The following is a 20,307-nucleotide window of genomic DNA, read 5'->3' on the forward strand; positions in this document are numbered from 1 at the left end:
GGAGGTGGGGACGCTGATCCGGGTCCCCGACGCGCCGCAAGCTGCCCCTGATCAAGCTGGCCTGTACCAAATACCCGTGAGTATAAAGGGGGGTACTTTTCAGGCTCTGGTGGATTCAGGCTGTAACCAAACCTCTGTCCACCAAAGCCTGATTCAACCTAAAGCATTGGATAATAGCCGCATGGTTAAGGTACGGTGTGTGCACGGGGAAGTGGTGAATTATCCGTTAATGCCTGTGGATATTCAATTTAGGGGACAAAAGCATAGTGTGGAGGTGGCGATTAACCCGCACCTCCGGCATCCGCTGATTTTGGGGACAGATTGGCCAGCATTTAATGAGTTATTGGGTCATTTATGTGCGGATGCTTCTTGGGTAAAAAAGGATAAGGGGAAGGTGGCGATTGCTCAGTTGGGAGAAGCTGATCCGGAACCTCTGGGTACTGGTTCAGGGGAACGGAGTGCACTGGAGAGAACCATTCTCACAGAGCGCGATGATTTTCCCCTGGAACAGTCCCAGGATGACACGCTGAAACATGCCTTTGATCAGGTTCGCTCTATCGACGGCCAGCTTCTCCACACGGACCAACCACTCACCTATCCGTATTTTGCAATCCTAAAAGATAAGTTGTATCGGGTAACCCAAGATGCCCAATCAAAGCAGGATACAACTCAGTTGTTGGTACCTAAAAGCCGTCGGGAAATGCTTTTCCAGACGGCTCATTCTAATCCAATGGCGGGGCATTTAGGACAAACAGCGACACTTAACCGTCTCATGGCCCGGTTCTTTTGGCCGGGCATTCACGAGAATGTACGCAAGTGGTGTGCGTCTTGTCGTGAATGTCAGTTGGTGAATCCACCGGCCAACCCAAAAGCACCATTGTGCCCTATTCCGCTGATGCAGGTCCCCTTCGAACGAATTGGTATGGACCTCATCGGGCCATTAGAACGGTCAGCACGGGGACATCGCTTTGCTTTAGTCCTGGTGGACTACGCAACGCGATATCCTGAAGCAGTTCCGCTTCGCAATATTTCCGCAAATAGCGTGGCGAGCGCTCTGTTTCAATTAATCTCCCGGGTGGGAATCCCGAAAGAGATTCTCACCGATCAAGGCACGGCGTTTATGTCACGAACGATACGCGAACTTTACGGATTATTGGGCATTAAATCGATCCGGACCAGTGTCTATCACCCACAAACAGACGGGCTGGTCGAACGATTTAACCGCACTTTGAAATCCATGATTCGAAAGTTCGTACAAGAAGACGCCAAAAATTGGGATCGGTGGTTAGAACCCCTCTTGTTCGCTGTACGGGAGGTCCCGCAAGCCTCCACGGGGTTTTCCCCCTTCGAGCTTCTCTATGGGCGTCAGCCCCGCGGGGTGTTAGATGTCCTTAGGGAAACTTGGGAGGACGGACCTTCAGCTAGTAAAAATGAAATTCAGTATGTCCTGGACCTGAGAACAAAACTCCACACTTTGGGGCGGCTGTCACGGGAGAATTTGTTACAGGCTCAGGACAAGCAAAGTCGGCTGTACAACAGGGGGGCTAGACTGCGTCAATTTACACCGGGAGAGAAAGTGCTTGTATTACTTCCTACCTCTAGCTCAAAATTACTCGCAAAGTGGCAAGGACCTTTTGAGGTTACGCGGCGAATTGGAGATCTCAACTATGAGGTAATACGAACAGATAGGGGCGGAGCACATCAAATTTACCACCTCAACCTGCTTAAAAAATGGTCTGAGGTGGAATCAGTGATGCTGGCGATGGTGGTGAGCGGAGAGGAGGATCTCGGTCCAGAGGCGAATGTCAAAACAAAATCTCTCGCCCTGGCCGCTGGGGGAGACCACCTCTCACCATCCCAGCTCACTGATGTGCATAATTTACAAGCAGATTTTGCTGATGTGTTCTCGCCCCTGCCTGGTCGAACGGACCTCATTCAGCACCACGTTGAGACAGAGCCGGGCGTGGTGGTTCGCAGCCGGCCGTATCGACTGCCAGAGCACAAAAAGAAAGTTGTGCAAAGCGAATTAGAGTCGATGCTAGAGTTGGGAGTAATAGAAGAATCTAACAGTGACTGGGCGAGCCCGATAGTTTTAGTTCCTAAAACGGACGGCTCGATTCGGTTCTGTGTAGATTACAGGAAGGTGAATGCTGTGTCGAAGTTCGACGCTTATCCAATGCCAAGGGTTGACGAATTGCTTGATCGGCTGGGTACTGCTCGATTTTATTCGACATTGGACTTAACTAAGGGATATTGGCAGATCCCCTTATCTCCATTATCCAAAGAAAAAACAGCTTTCACCACGCCGTTTGGGTTACACCAATTTGTCACGCTTCCTTTCGGGTTGTTCGGGGCTCCGGCAACGTTTCAGCGTCTGATGGACAGGATTCTCCGACCGCACGCTGCATATGCCGCTGCCTACTTGGATGATATCATCATCTTTAGTGGTGACTGGCAGCGTCATATGCAGCAGGTGCGGGCTGTCCTGAAGACGCTGAGACGAGCTGGGCTCACGGCCAACCCGAAGAAGTGTGCAATTGGGCGGGTGGAAGTAAGATATCTGGGCTTCCACTTGGGTCATGGGCAAGTGCGTCCCCAAATTGATAAGACAGCAGCGGTTGCGACTTGTCCGAGACCCAAGACCAAAAAGGAGGTTAGACAGTTCCTGGGGCTGGCGGGTTATTACAGAAGGTTTGTGCCTAATTATTCGGACCTCGCAGTGTCAGCGGGCTTTTACCCAGATAAAGGCTGCTTTATGTGGCGGACCGCTTTTACATGCCCCTGACTTTTCTCTCCCTTTCATCCTACAGACCGACGCGTCGGACAGGGGGATGGGCGCGGTCCTGTCCCAGGAGGTGGAGGGTGAGGAGCGGCCGGTGCTGTACATCAGTCGGAAGCTCTCTAAGAGAGAGACGGTGTACAGCACCATAGAGAAGGAGTGTTTGGCCATCATATGGGCCGTTCTCACCCTTCGCTACTACCTCTTGGGACGGGAGTTCACCCTCTGTTCGGACCACGCTCCCCTGCAGTGGCTCCACCGCATGAAGGATACCAACGCGCGGATCACTCGTTGGTATCTCGCTTTACAGCCTTTTAAGTTCAAGGTGATCCACAGGCCGGGTGTACAGATGGTTGTGGCTGACTTCCTCTCCAGGAGGAGGGGGGGGGAGGCTGCAGGCCGGATGGCTCCCCGGCCTGAGTCGGGCGGTGGGGGTATGTGGCGAGGGGGGCGTGGTTTTGCGAAGTCTGTAGCAGGAGAGAAAGGAGGGGGCCGATCGGTGAGTAAGTAGGTCAAGTGCAAAATGATGAACACCTGTGTCTGATTGCAGTGATTGGCGTGGAGAGACCGGATATAAGCTGGCATTCGGGAGGAGGAGAGAGAGAGAGTTGGACTGAAACCTCACTGAGCGTCTGTGTCTTTTGAGTGGAAGCTGTCTTGTTGTTTTGTTTCTTGTTAAGCTGTGCGTGGCACGGTGAATGCGCTACATGCGCCCTTTTTGTTTGTTTACTTTTATTTACAATAAACTGAGTGTTTCAGTCACGCCGACCCCTGTCTTCTTCCTTCCTTACCCATACGAACATTGAACCTTATTACACCGATTAATTGCATCTAACATAAAAGTTTGTAAATATAATACACATCTTACATTTCATTTAGTTGATAAGTGACGAACACGAAGCAGAGCAACCGCTCACTGTGTAGAGAAGCCTGACCCTAAAATGAAGATATCAGGGCAAAAATGCCTGTAAATGAGTTTTTCTCTCATATTTATATCATATGATATAGTTAAGCAATATCACACGAGTGATGTTTTTGTCCCGAATAGCACAAGTGCAAATGTTATATTGTTTTATAAAACAGTTCAATAAATAAGAACTTAATGTTGTGTTATATTTTAGACACAATATTGTCTGTTTTGTTTGAGTGAATCAGTGTTAGAGCGAATCAATGGTGTGAACTAATGATTCAATTACTCATTCATAAAGAGAGCCATTTAAATAATTCCTACATGAATCCGTTGTTTGAACTGATCGAATGATGGGTTCATTTAGACATTTACCACCACCTATTGGCAGTTTTCTTTTTATAATTAATAACAATATTAATAATTCATTACATTTATATAGCGCTTTTCTCGGCAATCAAAGCGCTTTACATAGAAGCATCTATTGATCTCCTCAACCACCACCAATGTGCAGCCATATTGCACCAGAACACACACACACACCAGCTTGCGGATGGAGAGGAGACAGAGTGATGAAGCCATTCAGTGTATATGGGGATGATTAGGAGGCCATGATGGACAGAGGCCAATGGGCAAATTTGGCCAGGACACCGGGGTTAAACCCCTACTCTTTTTCCGAAGGACATCCTGTGATTTTTGAGCTCGATGGTGTTTTTAGCCCCCAATGGCTCCTTTCCAGGCAGCTAACCCTAACCTCAACCTTAAACCTACCCATCCCCTCGCAGCCTGGAAGGCGCCGTTGGGGGCTAAAAACACCAAACACCGATTTTTTATGACCACAGAGAGTCAGGACAATATATATTAACAAACTTTTATGCTGTGATTAATCACGATTAATCGATTTGACAGCACACAATACATGAGAGTAAGTGATAACAGAATTTTTGGTGCACTGTTCCTGTAATCCCCTTTAAAAGCGTCATTCATCCGTCTCTCACCCTCCAGTGAGATGAGGGACCACGGCTGGCGCGGATACATGAACGAGGCGTTGGTGATCTGCTGATTAATGTCCTCGTCCTCGTTGAAAGGGAACGTCCCGCTCAGGCTGACGTACAGGATCACCCCCACAGCCCACATGTCCAGAGAGCGATTGTAACCGTGACTTCTGATGACCTCGGGCGCCAGATACGCAGGGGTCCCGACCACCGAGCGCCGGAACGACTTCTCTCCGATGATGCGGGCGAAGCCAAAGTCACATAGTTTGACCTGAAACAGAGACTGTGATCACATTCGGGACTTCTGGATAGCGAATGACTACATTTACACATTTAGCAGATGCTTTTGTGCAAAGCGACTTGCATTGCATTTTTCATGCATTGCTTGTTTGAGCTGAGCAATATCTGAATATAGGACACGTGCAATTCTAGACTTTACTCAAAATAACTGAAATTCCTCTGAGGGTACAGACCTGAGGAAACGGCTCAGGTGACGCCAGCAGCACGTTTTCTGGCTTCAGGTCACAGTGTGCGATGTGCCTCAGGTGCAGGTACCTCAGAGCCTCCAGAACCTTCAGCAACACATCAACAGCGAAAGAGATTAAAGATGAAGGCTAAACAACACTTCTTTAGCCTTCAGTGATTTACGCTCTTAAAAATAATGGTTCCACAAGGGGCTTTTCACACCGTGCCACAAAACCACCATTTGACCTTTCAGTGAACAGTTTTTTCTCAGTGTGAAGAACATTCTAAAAACCTGCAAACCAAAAAAAGAGCATTTTGTGGAATGGAAAGATTCCATGGATGTTAAAGTCCCCCTGTAGTCAATCATTTAATCCCTTAAAACTCATCTTTGATCACCAAAATTATATATTTTCCTTGAATTTTTTTTCTTCATGCCTTAAAATATCTTGAATGTAACTCGACACCCTTGCCTCATTTAGTATTCGCATTCTATGAATATGCAAATGAGCCCCGCCTCCACTCACTCACTCAGCTCAGAGATCCACTGGTTGACGATCACGTTGATCTGATTGGTTACAAGGTAGTTTGTGACGTCAGAAACACCAGTGATTTCAAAGCGTGTTTTTGAGACTGTCTTTGGTTCACTGCAGTTTTAAGGAGAAAATACTCAGCAATGGTGTCGACTTATGAATTTACACATGGTTTGTCTTAAAGCGGATTAAAAACACCACATAGACATTATAAACAACATTAAAAGCTGGATTTTCACCACAGGGGGACTTTAAAGGATATTCATGGGACCATAGAAGCCAATAAAGAACCTTTATTTTTAATATTGTAATGCATTTGAAAAACACCTGTTCCATTCCTGGGTCTGTTTGGACCCGGTGAAACGTAAGGTAATAAAACAGTCATAAATTAATATTTTTTAACTAAAACCATATTATATCTGTGTATCTGTGTCATTAATTAGTGATGTTTTTATCATGCTATTACTTAATTTACCGCCTTTTTATTAATAACAAAATTGCAAATTCAAATTCTTTGAAATTAATATTTTACAAGTAAAGCAGGAAAAAACAGGGTGATGCAAGAAAATATTTATTTTTATCTATATTTATGAGACATTTTCTTTGAATACATCATTTTATGAAATCTATCAGAACATATAATATGAGAACTACCAGGATGAACTCCATTGACTTTGATGGATTTAATTAAATTCATTTGAACTTATAACTCATGACTGCTGAAAAAAAAAATTGTAACAATGTACTTTATAGATGGTTATATTTATTTAAAAAAATCTGAAAAAAAGATGTGTGTTTTGTCAGTCTTAACACATATCCAAAGTTAAATTTTTGTACTAAAAAGTTTGGATTTTGTCAAAAAATATTGATTTTGTACCTCTTCCAAGTCAAAATTAACCCGAATGTAATAGGGGGGTTAAGATCTATATGAAGTGGATTAGTGTGCAATTCATGCACAACTGTTTTCAACACTGATAACAATCAGAAATGTTTCTTGAGCATCAAATCCTCATATTAGATTGATTTCTGAAGGATCATGTGACACTGAAGACTGGAGTAATTATGCTAAAAATTCAGCTTTGATCACAGGAATAAATTACATTTTAAAATATATTCAATTAGAGACAGTTATTTTAAACTGCAATATATTTCAGAATATTACTATATTTTACTGTATTTTTCGATCAAATAAATACAGCCTTGGTGAGCAGAAGAGAATAAAATAATCATCTGGCAACGTAGAAATATTAGCTATTAAGGTTATAAAAAAGTAAAACCTAAAAGACATCTCACTTTAGCAATGTGTTCCCCCCAACAATGAAGCTGGAGTTGTGTAGTGTGTTTTCAGCGAGCTCATTACCTGAGTGACGAGGAAGCGTGCGGTGCGTTCAGGCAGACGGCCGTTCTCGTGAGATAAAATGGTCTCTAGCATGTCGCTGTGGAGCTTCTCCATCACAACGAACGTATATTCCATCGTCTCAAACATGCCTTCTAAACAAATGACTCCTGGATGAGACAGTTTCTGAAACACACACACACATCTGGAACATATAACAACTACAAAAAGCAACACAATCGGGTTGAATTGTGTGGAAACACACCTGCAATATCGAGACCTCGTTTTTAGTCTGCATCTCCTGTTTGGAGGGAAAGCGTGTTTTATCTATGACTTTAACAGCGACGGGACGTCCCGACTGCCTGTGAGTGCCTCCGTAAACCACCCCGAACTGACCCGCACCCAAAACCTCATCAGAGAAGATCTGATACAGCTCACTGATGTCCTGCAACACACACGGGAACACACACACACACAGGTTATTCTGTGAAACACGCCGGGTGTTGTGTGAGGAAACATCTTTACAGTAAATAACTGAGTGTCACCTGAGTCTCGTCACCGTTCTCTCCTTCACCTGCCAACACACCACGGGCAACTTTATTTAACATTATAGACATACAACAAATGCAGAACACTGAAACACTAACAATAAAGTCTCATTTGTTAGTTAATGCAACATGATCAATGTTTTTCAGCATCTTTGTTGATGTTAGTAAATGGAAATACTGTTCTTTGTTTGTGCATCAGTATTATGTATGTAGCAATATATTAAAAGTTGTATATATGTCTAGCTAACTGTATCCACTCACATAAAACTATGTACACTATATAGTAAATCTCAACTTCTTGATTGCTTGTATCATCGCTTAACGTAAAATATATGATCACACAGCTGTGATCTGCAACATGCAACTATAAAGCATGAAGGTTTTATAAACATTAACATCATGATTTTCAGTAAAGCTTCTTTGAAACGATGAGTCTATGTGAAAAGTGCTATACAAATACATTTAGAACCTTTCACAACCATATACACACACACACATATGTATACACACACACAATTACATACACACACACACACACACACACACACACACACACACACGCATACATACTCACATATATGTACACACACACACATGCATACACACACACACACACACACACACACACACACACACACACACGCATACATACTCACATATATGTACACACACATGCATACACACACACACACACACACACACACACACACACACACACACACACACACACATATGTATACACACATACACGCACACACACACACACGCATATATGTACACACCACAAACACATGCATACACACACACACATTCTTACACACACACACACACACACACACACACACACATACACACATACACGCACGCACACACACACACGCATATATGTACACACCACAAACACATGCATACACACACACACACACACACACACACACACACACACACATTCTTACAAACACACACGTATACACACAACCACACGCATACATACACACATATGTACACACACATACGCATACACATATGCATACACACATGCATACACATATGCATTCACGCATACTTACACACACACACACACACATACACACACACACACACACACACATGCATGTATACACACACATGCATACACACACGCGTTCACATACATGCACACACACGCATACATACAAATATATACACACACACACACATATATACACACACACACACTCACACACACGCATAAACACACACACGCATAACACACACACACACACACACACACACACACACACACACACACACACACTTTTTATCAGGCCTATTCCTGTTCTCTAGAACCCTAATTATCCTCTTGTTGCTCTCACCGGGGGCGTCTGTGGTCTCGCACGCGGTGCCCTGAACGGGTCTGAGGGCCAGTTTGAGGGCCGAGTCCCACGACGGGCCCTCCTGATCCGCGAACACACAGTACACCAGTGATGATGTCAGCAGCTCGAATGAGTGCTCGCTGTTGCCTGGCAACACCGGGACCGTGAGCTGAGACGGGCCTCGCACCTGCAGCACCTCCGACAGAGGGATCTCCTGCGCACACACACACACACACACACACGAGCAGAACCTCATGAAGACCTGATGTAGATTATGTGTCAAACTGGATGTGTTTTCCATTATGAAGTGTTAAGGCCCGTTCACACCAAGCACGATAACTATAAAGATAACGACAAAGATAACTATATATGCGTCCACACCAACGAACGATAACGGTCTTTTTATTCTAAGCACGCGCGCGCGTCCCATTTTAAATGCGCGAGACCTTTAAATTAGAATGGATTCTGATTGGCTGTCAGTGTTTTATCGTTTGACAGCTGAAAAAAAATTTGTTCTGAAAGTGATCCCAACGATATCGTTCCTCATATCTTTATCGTTATAGTTGTGGTGTGAACTCTGTTATTCTTTAATATGGAGAACGATTTTTAGAATTATATCTTTATCGTTATCTTTATAGTTATCATGCTTGGTGTGAACGGGCCTTTAAAGTGTTGAAGGTCACATGATGCCGTATGAAAATGAACAAACCTTATAATACTTGCTGCTGTTTTCATTCGGGTACAAGGTGATACTTTTACAATCTAATACCCAGTAGTGACGCTTTCTCTGCAAAAAACAAACACAAAAAACATGATCTACAAACACAAACACACACATACACAGATGGATGGAAAGATAGACAGATATACACACACACACACACACATTCATATATATCTGTCTATCTTTCCATCCATCTGTAATTCTTCACTCTTTTGAACTTTATATTGAACAAAGTATCCTGAAACAATCACAGTATCACAGTTTCCACAAAAATATTAATCACAACTGTTCTCAACATTGATAATCAAAAATGTTTCTTGAGCATCAAATATTATTACAATTATATTATAATTATAATATTATTAAATCACATCAGAATGATTTCTGAAGGATCCTGTGACTCTGAAGACTGAAGAGTAATGATGCTGAATATCCAGCTTTGATCACAGGAATAGATTACACTTTACTGTATATTCACATAGAAAACAGTGATTTTAAATTGTAATAATATTTCACTTTTTTTTCTGTATTTTTGATCAAATTAAGGCAGATGGTGAGCAGAAATATTAAAAACATGGTCCTGAGCCCAAAGTTTTGCCCAGTTGTGTATATACTGATCTCTGAACAGAGAGGAGAGTCTCACCAGTGAGTCAGTGCTGGTGTAGTGGATCAACCAGCCTTTCTTCACCACTCCACTGGCTCTCCTCTTGCTGTGTTTGAGAGACTGCACCACTCGCATCAGAGGGATATTACTGCTGAAGCACGGCCTGACACACACACACACACACAGATGTGAACACGCTGAGCTCTCTCTCCTGGATCATCTGTGATGTGAACACTTACGTGACGGGAGTCTGCAGCGTCATCATCATCTGCTCCGCTGGCGGAGGGTCTTTATATCGCAGCTCTTCATAAAGAGCGTTTACTGACACCACTGCCGCGTTCTCCTCCGAATCCTGACTCGCCTCTGAAAATGCAATTCACATTTATTTGAATAGCGCTTTCCACAACACACATCATTTCAAAGACATGCATGAGTCCATATTACAATTTAGAGTGATCTGTTATCAGAGGTAACTGTCTAAGTTATGTATTTTTAGAAATGTACATACACAAAATTACAGTTAGCAAAAAATGTATTAATTTAAAGCTGCAATCCGTAGTTTTTCCTCTTTGTCGCCATCTCTGTTTGAAATATGCAAATGCAGTTATTCGTGGAATTATCAACTCTACGTGGGTTGTGCCTCGGCACGCACAGCGCGGACGAATCCGATGTTTAGAGGAGAACGTGTGGCTGTCAGTCGCCGCCGGTGTGGATGTACTGGCATTCGCAATCACAGATTCTACTTTTAGGAAGTATGACCAACATAAGAATTTTCATTGTAAAATGTCGTCTGAACAAGTAACATCCACTTTTGTTCTGACCAACTAAGGGAGAAAAAGCATTGCAGTAAATCGCGCTGATTAAAGGGATACTTCACCGATTAGCATTAAGCTTTGTATCAGTAGAAACCCGGTAGTATTTTCGAGTGACCGTGCTTCCCTCCCTCATGTCCCCCTCAGACGAGAGATTTCTGGATTGTGTGTCTGGAAAAAAACTCAGATGACGCAAAAATCGTCATTTAGCTCATCAGAGGCTTTGTCCAGAGGCGAGAGACTCCAGCCAGTAGGAGGAGCTCGCCCCGCATGTCTTCAACCCGCCCATAGGGGGATCTCACGATAAAACGCCGTCTTTCAGTTTCGAGTCGACTAGTAGCCTAGCTGTATCATTTCTCCCGATACTGTCCTCTGTTACCGGTAGGCGTGGCTTGGGAGTGTCCTCCTAGGGCAGCGAAGCAAGTGCATTCTGGGAGTTGTTGTCTTTCATCCACATGAGCCAAAAATACATTTTCTGGCTTTTCTCAGTCTAGAAGGCACCAACTTCTAAAATAATTTCACATTTCTACTACATAAATGACCCACTTTAAATACACATTCATCTTTCCAGCGCTGAAATATCCCTTTACATCTAACGATCGCTTATCATATCACGTCAAACCGTGCAAATTATACTTTGTTCTCAAATTGTTAATGTTAACAACATCAGCATCGCGTGACTACATTTAATGCCCTTCCGATATTATCCTTGTTTTAGCATGGGCCGTTTGTTGCAGTCTCTTTTTTTCTGTAGCCACTGTACAGTCTTTTGCATTTTACAACGCGTGAGTCTCCAGCTGTCATTGGTGATTGTCGTTTGAACCTTTCTGGATCCGCCATCAGATTGATGTTTAATTATATCAAGTGCTGCGAGAAAAGGCTATAAATCTCCACCTCCAACATCCTCACACTCATAGCCTACTTGCCAAGACTCTTCTTTATGTGGACAGATGTGACGTAATGACGCAAAGACATGCTCGAATTTCCCACGGAAATCCACCAGAACCACTGGAGTTAAAAACATTATCACAAGCTTACCGTTTTGAATCGAGCTAAGGCGAGCAGAGAGTGTTGAACACTGGCTGGTTATGTACTAGCTCAAACATTTATTTTGGATAATTTTTAACCCAAAAAAGTTACGGACTGCAGCTTTAAACAATGTAATAATTTAATACAGAAACAATGAGCTCATTGAAGTCATGAATACTTGTTTGTTAACAAATGATTATGACATTTAAACAAATGTAGCATTGATCACACGCATGATCCTTCAGAAATCTGCAGCAGAAACATGTCTCATTATTATCAGTGCTGAAAACACTTGTGCTGCTTCATATCTTTTGACATCTGTGATACATTTTTTTAGGATCCTTATAGATAGTTGAAAGGAACAGCATTTATTTCAAATATAATTATTTGTAACATTATACATGTCTTTACTGTCACTTTTTGATTAATTTAATGCATCTTTGCATTATAGAAGTATTAATTTCTTACTGACTAGTATATATATTTCATTATCTTAAGCGCATTCACTTTTGGATCAAGAAACCTTTATTTAAGTTAATTTTGATTTTCAAACATTTTTATCAGTATGTTGACAAAGTTTGTCAAAACAAAAAGTATCAAACATTCCTTGATAAAAACAAAAACAAGTATATATATTAAAAAATTGTCAAGTGTTTATCCATCATGCATTTTTACACTGCCTTTAATTAGTTACTTTACATGAAAATACTACATTACAGTAATTACATTAGTGCTGCACGATTAATCGTATCGCAATCGCGATGATTTTTCTTTACGCGCCAGTATCAAGTTCTCTTTCGCGGTAGAACGAACAACACACATGTATGCCAAAATGAACGCGCTGCCTGTGAATGTCCTGACTGTGACAGACAGAAAGACTCGCGCTAATATCGTGCGTGCGCACAAAACAGCATGACAGAATACAGTTCTCTTTCGAGTTTGAACGAACAATAACACACACAATTATGCCAAAATGTCTTTTTGTCGAGTGTCTTCATAACATAAGAGTAGTCTTATGATGAACATGAAGAGTTGTGATGACTCGTTAAAGAATGAGGCGCGTCTGAGATCCGCGTCTCTGACAGCGGCTGGTCTTAAAGGGATAGTACACAGTAGCCACTAATTACATCTGTCGCTAAAGTTATTCTATTTTTTTATTTTTTTTTATTTTTTATTTTTCTTTACCCCTGACATGTATGGTTATATGTACTCTTGTATGTAAATTATGTTTTGTTCTTGTTAAAATGCAATAAAAAAAATAAAATAAAAAAAATCTGTCGCTAAAGTTAATCAAAGAACAAAGGGAACAGAGAAAAACACTCACTGCTCTTGACTAAAGAACTTTTTTCTTTAGGCTGATTATCACTAATCTGTGTGTGCATTTCTTTTCCTTGAGAACCAAGCAAGTTGACTCATGAAACCATTTGTTTATTATATTGCATATCGCAATCGTAATCGCAATATTGACCTCAATTATCGCAATATGACATTCTCCCCAAATCGTGCAGCCCTAAATTACATAAATAAATATGATTTCCAAATAAAAAATGCAGGTACCGTAACACTTTATTTTACGGTGTCCTTGTTACGCGTGTTACATGTAGTTGCTGTAGTAATAACTATAAATTATGCATAATTACATGCAACTAAAGTAAGCACATGTAGTTACTCAATATTATTCAGTACTTAAATGCATAATTACACTGTGACAATGACACCTTAAAATAAAGTGTAGAGTGTATGGGAGACAAAAAACAAACTTATAATTGCCTAAGTGACCTAGAAATGTTTTTAACGGTAAATCAAACTGACCTTCTCCGTTTGCCCTCTCACCCCGACAATCAGGAGGAACGAGAGACTCACATCTGCGGTGACAATTAAACTTGCAGTCTGGAGAGAAATGAAGAAACATGTTATTGCTCAGAAGACTTCTCAGTATATCGAGGTCAACTTGACTTGAAGAAAACGATTTTAAACGTTTTCTTTAAAATATCGACAAATCAAAGCTCAGTTTAAGATCTCTTTCAAAACTCAGAGAAGAGAGACTCATGTGAGATTACCTTTAACCAAGTCAGAATTGCGAGATATAAAGTCAGAATTGCGAGATATAAAGTCAGAATTGCGAGATAGAAAGTCAGAATTGCGAGATATAAAGTCAGAATTGCGAGATCGAAAGTCAGAATTGCGAGATATAAAGTCAGAATTGCGAGATATTAAGTCAGAATTGCGAGATATTAAGTCAGAATTGCGAGATATAAAGTCAGAATTGCGAGATCGAAAGTCAGAATTGCGAGATCGAAAGTCAGAATTGCGAGATCGAAAGTCAGAATTGCGAGATATAAAGTCAGAATTGCGAGATATAAAGTCAGAATTGCGAGATATAAAGTCAAAATTGCGAGATATAAAGTCAGAATTGCGAGATATAAAGTCAGAATCGGAAGATATAAAGTCAGAATTGCGAGATAAAAGTCAGAATTGCGAGATATAAAGTCAGAATTGCGAGATATAAAGTCAGAATTGCAAGATATAAAGTCAGAATTGCGAGATACGAGATATAAAGTCAGAATTGCGAGATATAAAGTCAGAATTGCGAGATACGAGATATAAAGTCAGAATTGCGAGATATAAAGTCAGAATTGCGAGATATAAAGTCAGAATTGCGAGATACGAGATATAAAGTCAGAATTGCGAGAAAGAAAATAAAGACTTTATATCTCGCAATTCTGACTTTATATCTTGCAATTCTGACTTTATATCTTGCAATTCCACCCAGATCTGGGCCGGCACTATTGGCGCTTTTCCACTGCATGGTACGGTTCACTACAGCTCACTTTTTAATGGTACGTATATATCCAAGCGTATATACCGTACCGATACTAAAACGTGACGTGAAAACACTGCAGATCACTGATTGGTCAGAGAGAATCGTCACTACCAGCGTCATTAGATTTTTAGATTTGCAACATGAGACACTTGAAAAAAGAAATGACTGAATCGTGGCCAGTAGACGAGGTGAAGACGTTCGAGAGGTTGGTCGCCGAGGAGCGGATCCAGAGAGCTGCATATTGCGACCATGAATTAATTTTTTTTTAGTCTATAGACCTTATTCACAGCAGCGCCATCTTTGATTTTTAATGGGAATGAAAGCGAGGCTGTGAGGAACAGACATACATCTTCAATGGGTTGTACTGTTATTTAATGTGCTTTTGGATTGTTCTGCTCATGAAACACTGTAAAAATATCTTTCCAAGAAATTTCAGTTGACAAAAAACTCCCGACAATATGAGCTGTGGAAAATTGTAAGTCATCTAGGAGTCTTTTTACAGCGGATGCCATTGGAAACACGGCAAGTCTATCCCTCACAGCCTCACTTTCAAACCTGTCATGGCGCTGCTCTGAATAAGGTCTATAATCCCACCCACTTTGAATCGGCACTAAACTGCAGTGGAAAAGCAAACCGAGCCAAAGACACAATTCTAAGTAGGTGAACTGGGTCACTGAATCTGTGACCTCTGACCCCTCTCACCGGTGCACTGCATGCCCTGTCTGAAGAGGCCCTTGAGCAGCCGGAAGCAGTGCTGGCACATGGTGGGTTTGGTGTAGGTGTGTATGTGGAAGGTGTGAGGAACACGCGGCCGGCCCTCCTTCCCCTCAGAAACCCCCACACACACCGGCACGTCGGCCCAGGACGGCGGCCGAGAGCGCGACGGCTTCCTTATGCTGATCTGATGGAGGAGACAAACTTCGTCAGGGAGTTGATCTGCACGATTAATCGCAATGAAACCGCACGCGATCTGGCAAAGGCGGCGATTATTTGATGCGCAACTTTTCAGTGCAGCGGCTGATCGGTAGTGAACGCTCCATCTGAACACCAGAGGGCATCTCACACACACTCTCTCACACACACACATCTATCTGAACACCAGAGGGCGTCTCACACACACTCTCTCACACACACACATCTATCTGAACACCAGAGGGCGTCTCACAAACAATCACTCACTCACACACACACACACACACACACACACACACACACACACACACACACACACACACACACACACACACACACACACACACACCACATATCCATCTGAACACCAGAGGGTGTCTCTCTCACACACACACACACACACACACACACACACACACACACACCACATATCCATCTGAACACCAGAGGGTGTCTCTCTCTCTCTCACACACACACATACACACACACACACACACCACATATCCATCTGAACACCAGAGGGCGTCTCACACACACACCACACATCCAACTGAACACCATAGGGCGCTCACACCCACACACACCCACACACCCACACACCCACAGACACACACACACACACACACACACACACACACACACACACACACACACACACACACCATATATCCATCTGAACACCAGAGGGCCCCTCTCTCTCTCTCACACACACACACACACACACACACACACACACACACACACACACACACACACACACCATATATCCAACTGAACACCATAGGGCGCTCTCTCTCTCTCACACACACACACACACACACACACACACACACACACACACACACACACACACACACACCACATATCCATCTGAACACCAGAGGGCATCTCATACACACTCACACACACACCACATGTCCATCTGAACACCAGAGGGTGTCTCTCTCTCTCTCACACACACACACACACACACACACACACACACACACACACACACACACACACACACACACACATATCCATCTGAACACCAGAGGGCGTCTCACACACACACCACACATCCAACTGAACACCATAGGGCGCTCACACCCACACACACCCACACACCCCCACACACCCACACCATATATCCATCTGAACACCAGAGGGCCTCTCTCTCTCACACACACACACACACACACACACACACACACACACACACACACACACACACACACACACACACCATATATCCAACTGAACACCATAGGGCGCTCTCTCTCTCTCTCACACACACACACACACACACACACACACACACACACACACACACACACACACACACACACGTCTGGTGCACTATCTTTGTGAGGACTCTCCATAGACGTAATGGTTTTTATACTGTACAAACTGTATATTCTATCCCCTTAAGTCTGTGTGCATTCAGGTTTAAGTCCCCACCGGTGTCGAAAAACATGTCCACACACACACACACACACACACACACACACACACACACACACACACACACACACACACACACACACACACACACACACACACACACACACACACACACACACACACACACACACACACACAGAGCATATATCCATCTGAACACCATAGGGCGCTCACACACACACCATATATCCATCTGAACGAGTAGTATGAAGCTGCAGACTCGGAGCCTGCAGCTACAGTCCCGCACCCAGAGTCCCGCATTCTCAGACCCCTCGTTTTTCGAGACAGCGCCTCCTATCAAATTAAATTTTATTTAGCGAATCATACTCATTCGATTTCATTTTTAATCAAACTACTTTATAGCTCATCGATACACCAACATATGAATAGTCCAACCATTAATCCAGTAATTATTTTACTTTATATAGGCTAATTTATGTAGACTATTTAAATTAGTTCTTATAAAACGTAAGTATTAAAATTACTTTCATTCATCTGCATGATCGGCATTCATCTTTTATTTTAGTGACGTCGAGGAATTTGACAGAGCGATTGCAAAAATAATGAAAAAAGAAGGAACATATTCGCCTACCAGAAAGTAATTATTTTACCTTATGCATTTACATTACATTTTACATTTATTCATTTAGCAGACGCTTTTATCCAAAGCGACTTATGAGGAGTTTTTTTAATGCAACTGAAGACAAAGTGTAAAGTCACTAACACAATTCTTTCTTCCTTTTTTCTTTGCTTTGTCCTGTGTACAGCAAGATGATGTTTAGGTGATCGTTAAAGTACAGAATTGTTTATTATTGGTGTTTTGTCTGTTCTTATTTGAGTTTTGCTTCGCATTCAACATATAGTTTTGTAATGTTAGCATGGTATAATGTTAATTAGACCATTATAGGTTGAACTGAAAGAAAAATTGAAATTTGAATAAATAAATATAAAACATTGTAGCAATATAATATCACATAATATTTTTCAGAAAATAGTTCAATCTGTAATTGTATCAGTAATTTTCTTTCAATTACACCCATGCTCAAAAATAACTACTGAGAACACAATGCGTTTTTTTGGCACATGCATTAAGCAGGGAACGCAAATATTTATTTGGATAACTTTAAATAAAACGAGACCGTAATATTGCATCCTATTGTTTTCAATGGCATTTGGATAAGGGTGTTATACGATCTTTCGGGCAGCAGGAGGCGCTGTCTCGAAAAACGAGGGGTCCGAGAATGCGGGACTCTGGGTGCGGGACTGTAGCTGCCAGTGGGTAAGCGTTTCGTATTAGTTTGAAGGTACCCCCGGGAGCCGCCATTGGCTAACAAGCCTTCACCTGCTGTTAGCATCCCATTGACTTCCATTCATTTTGGCGTCACTTTGACAGCGAATAACTTTACATCTGAGGCGTTTAAAGACTCCATTTGTCCATTATTTATTTCTAAAGAAACACAACAATGTATAAAAGGCTCCATTACCTTGTATCTTACGTTATGGCCCCGTAGAAGCAGTTTTTGTAAAAGTAGGCTAACGATTGCGTCAAAACCATGCGACTCTCTGGAAATTACCGTAGAGACAGGAAGAGAAGCTCGCGGGCAATTTGGGGGACGCGGAGGCATAAAGTCCGATAAAGTCAAAGGAGAAGCCCATAGAGAGTCATGACGTTGCTCCTGCTCCTAGCTCATGGATAGCTCCTTCTCACACTCTCCGTCTCTGCAAGATTCGGAAGGGAATGGTTCCGATTTCGTCTGGCACAGCTGCTAGAAAACTTACAACTGTCAGGCAGGCTGCTCACGTCACATCCCCGTCGTCAAGCTCAGTTTGAGTCTGCGCAGTACGCTTGGCAATCAGGAAATGACTGCTCCTTATGTGCTTCAACTTCTCTCCGTTGAAACCTATGGGGTCGCTGTGTCCAGTTTATATACTGTCTATGGTAGCTGCAGGCTCCGAGTCTGCAGCTTCATAATGTTGATCTGAACACCAGAGGGCGTCTCACACACACACACACACACACACACACACCATATATCCATCTGAACACCAGAGGGCGTCTCACACACACACGCCATATATCCATCTGAACACCAGAGGGCGTCTCACACACACACACACACCATATATCCATCTGAACACCAGAGGGCGTCTCACACACACACGCCATATATCCATCTGAACACCAGAGGGCGTCTCACACACACACGCCAAATATGCCCCGCAGCAGAAGTAAGATAACACACATCACTCAAGGAAATCATTATCTCTGCTGAACAATCAGAAGATTGAAACACTTTGATTAAACATGACTAATTAACACACGACTGCCTTATTCTGTGTAAGATTCACATCATCTCACAGAAGGAGGAGCTCAGCTGTCGTTATGAAGTGAGTTTGTGTGCATGTTATTAAATGTTGTCTTATGTTGGACAAGAGCTTCATAAATGCTTCTCATGTTTGGAAAGATGTTTGACGCGTGTTGCTTTTTCAAATGCACGTTATAAGCGACACAAACTCACAGTGCTTTAAGAAGGAGCGGCGTTTACAGAGCCGTGCATCAGCTGCGCATTACAAATAATCGATCGTGCCAACTCCATTTAAGTGTGATCGCATGTAAAATGCGATTAATCGTGCAGCCCTATCAGGGAGCCTTTGAAACCGCGGACAGCGTTTGTTTGTTCGGGGTCGTCACCTCCTCCAGGCTTCCTCCCGCGTGGTTGGAGAGCGACGGGGGTCGCGGGCGTCCCGGGGGAAACAGCGACAGGCTCGGCCCGCAGCGGCGGAACACGCGAGAGCAGTCGTTGGGCAGCTTGAACGCGCAGCGCTTGTGGAAGTCGAGGCCGCAACCTGAAGACAGTCACAGCAACACATCAATGCTCTCGGAGAGACTTCTGAAGTGTGTCCCGCAGTCTTAAAGTCACACTTCAGTGATAGACAACATTATGCAATAAAACTAATACCAAGAATCATGTCGTAGAAGATATGCAATAAAATAAATACAATATAATTTATATTATAAATAATACATTTAATTATTGTAAGAA

General features: G+C 42.7%; 1 protein-coding gene across 1 annotated transcript in view; it reads right to left on the reverse strand.

Annotated features, from left to right (window-relative positions):
• The window catches only part of prkd4 (protein kinase D4), a 31,669-nt gene that overhangs the window by 2,412 nt on the left and 8,950 nt on the right, over positions 1–20,307 (reverse strand). Inside the window, exons 5-16 of the mRNA XM_081358678.1 lie at positions 19,956–20,110; positions 15,611–15,809; positions 13,897–13,974; positions 10,483–10,606; positions 10,283–10,406; positions 9,625–9,702; positions 8,916–9,129; positions 7,558–7,586; positions 7,278–7,457; positions 7,037–7,198; positions 5,155–5,253; positions 4,685–4,952 (exon numbers count right to left, since the gene is read on the reverse strand). Of these exons, the coding sequence (XP_081214804.1) occupies positions 4,685–4,952; positions 5,155–5,253; positions 7,037–7,198; positions 7,278–7,457; positions 7,558–7,586; positions 8,916–9,129; positions 9,625–9,702; positions 10,283–10,406; positions 10,483–10,606; positions 13,897–13,974; positions 15,611–15,809; positions 19,956–20,110 (1,710 nt within the window). The remainder of the gene's footprint in view (positions 1–4,684; positions 4,953–5,154; positions 5,254–7,036; positions 7,199–7,277; positions 7,458–7,557; positions 7,587–8,915; positions 9,130–9,624; positions 9,703–10,282; positions 10,407–10,482; positions 10,607–13,896; positions 13,975–15,610; positions 15,810–19,955; positions 20,111–20,307) is intronic.

Source organism: Scardinius erythrophthalmus (genome assembly GCF_964197995.2).
Source record: "Scardinius erythrophthalmus genome assembly, chromosome: 2".
Taxonomy (NCBI): Eukaryota; Metazoa; Chordata; class Actinopteri; order Cypriniformes; family Leuciscidae; genus Scardinius; species Scardinius erythrophthalmus.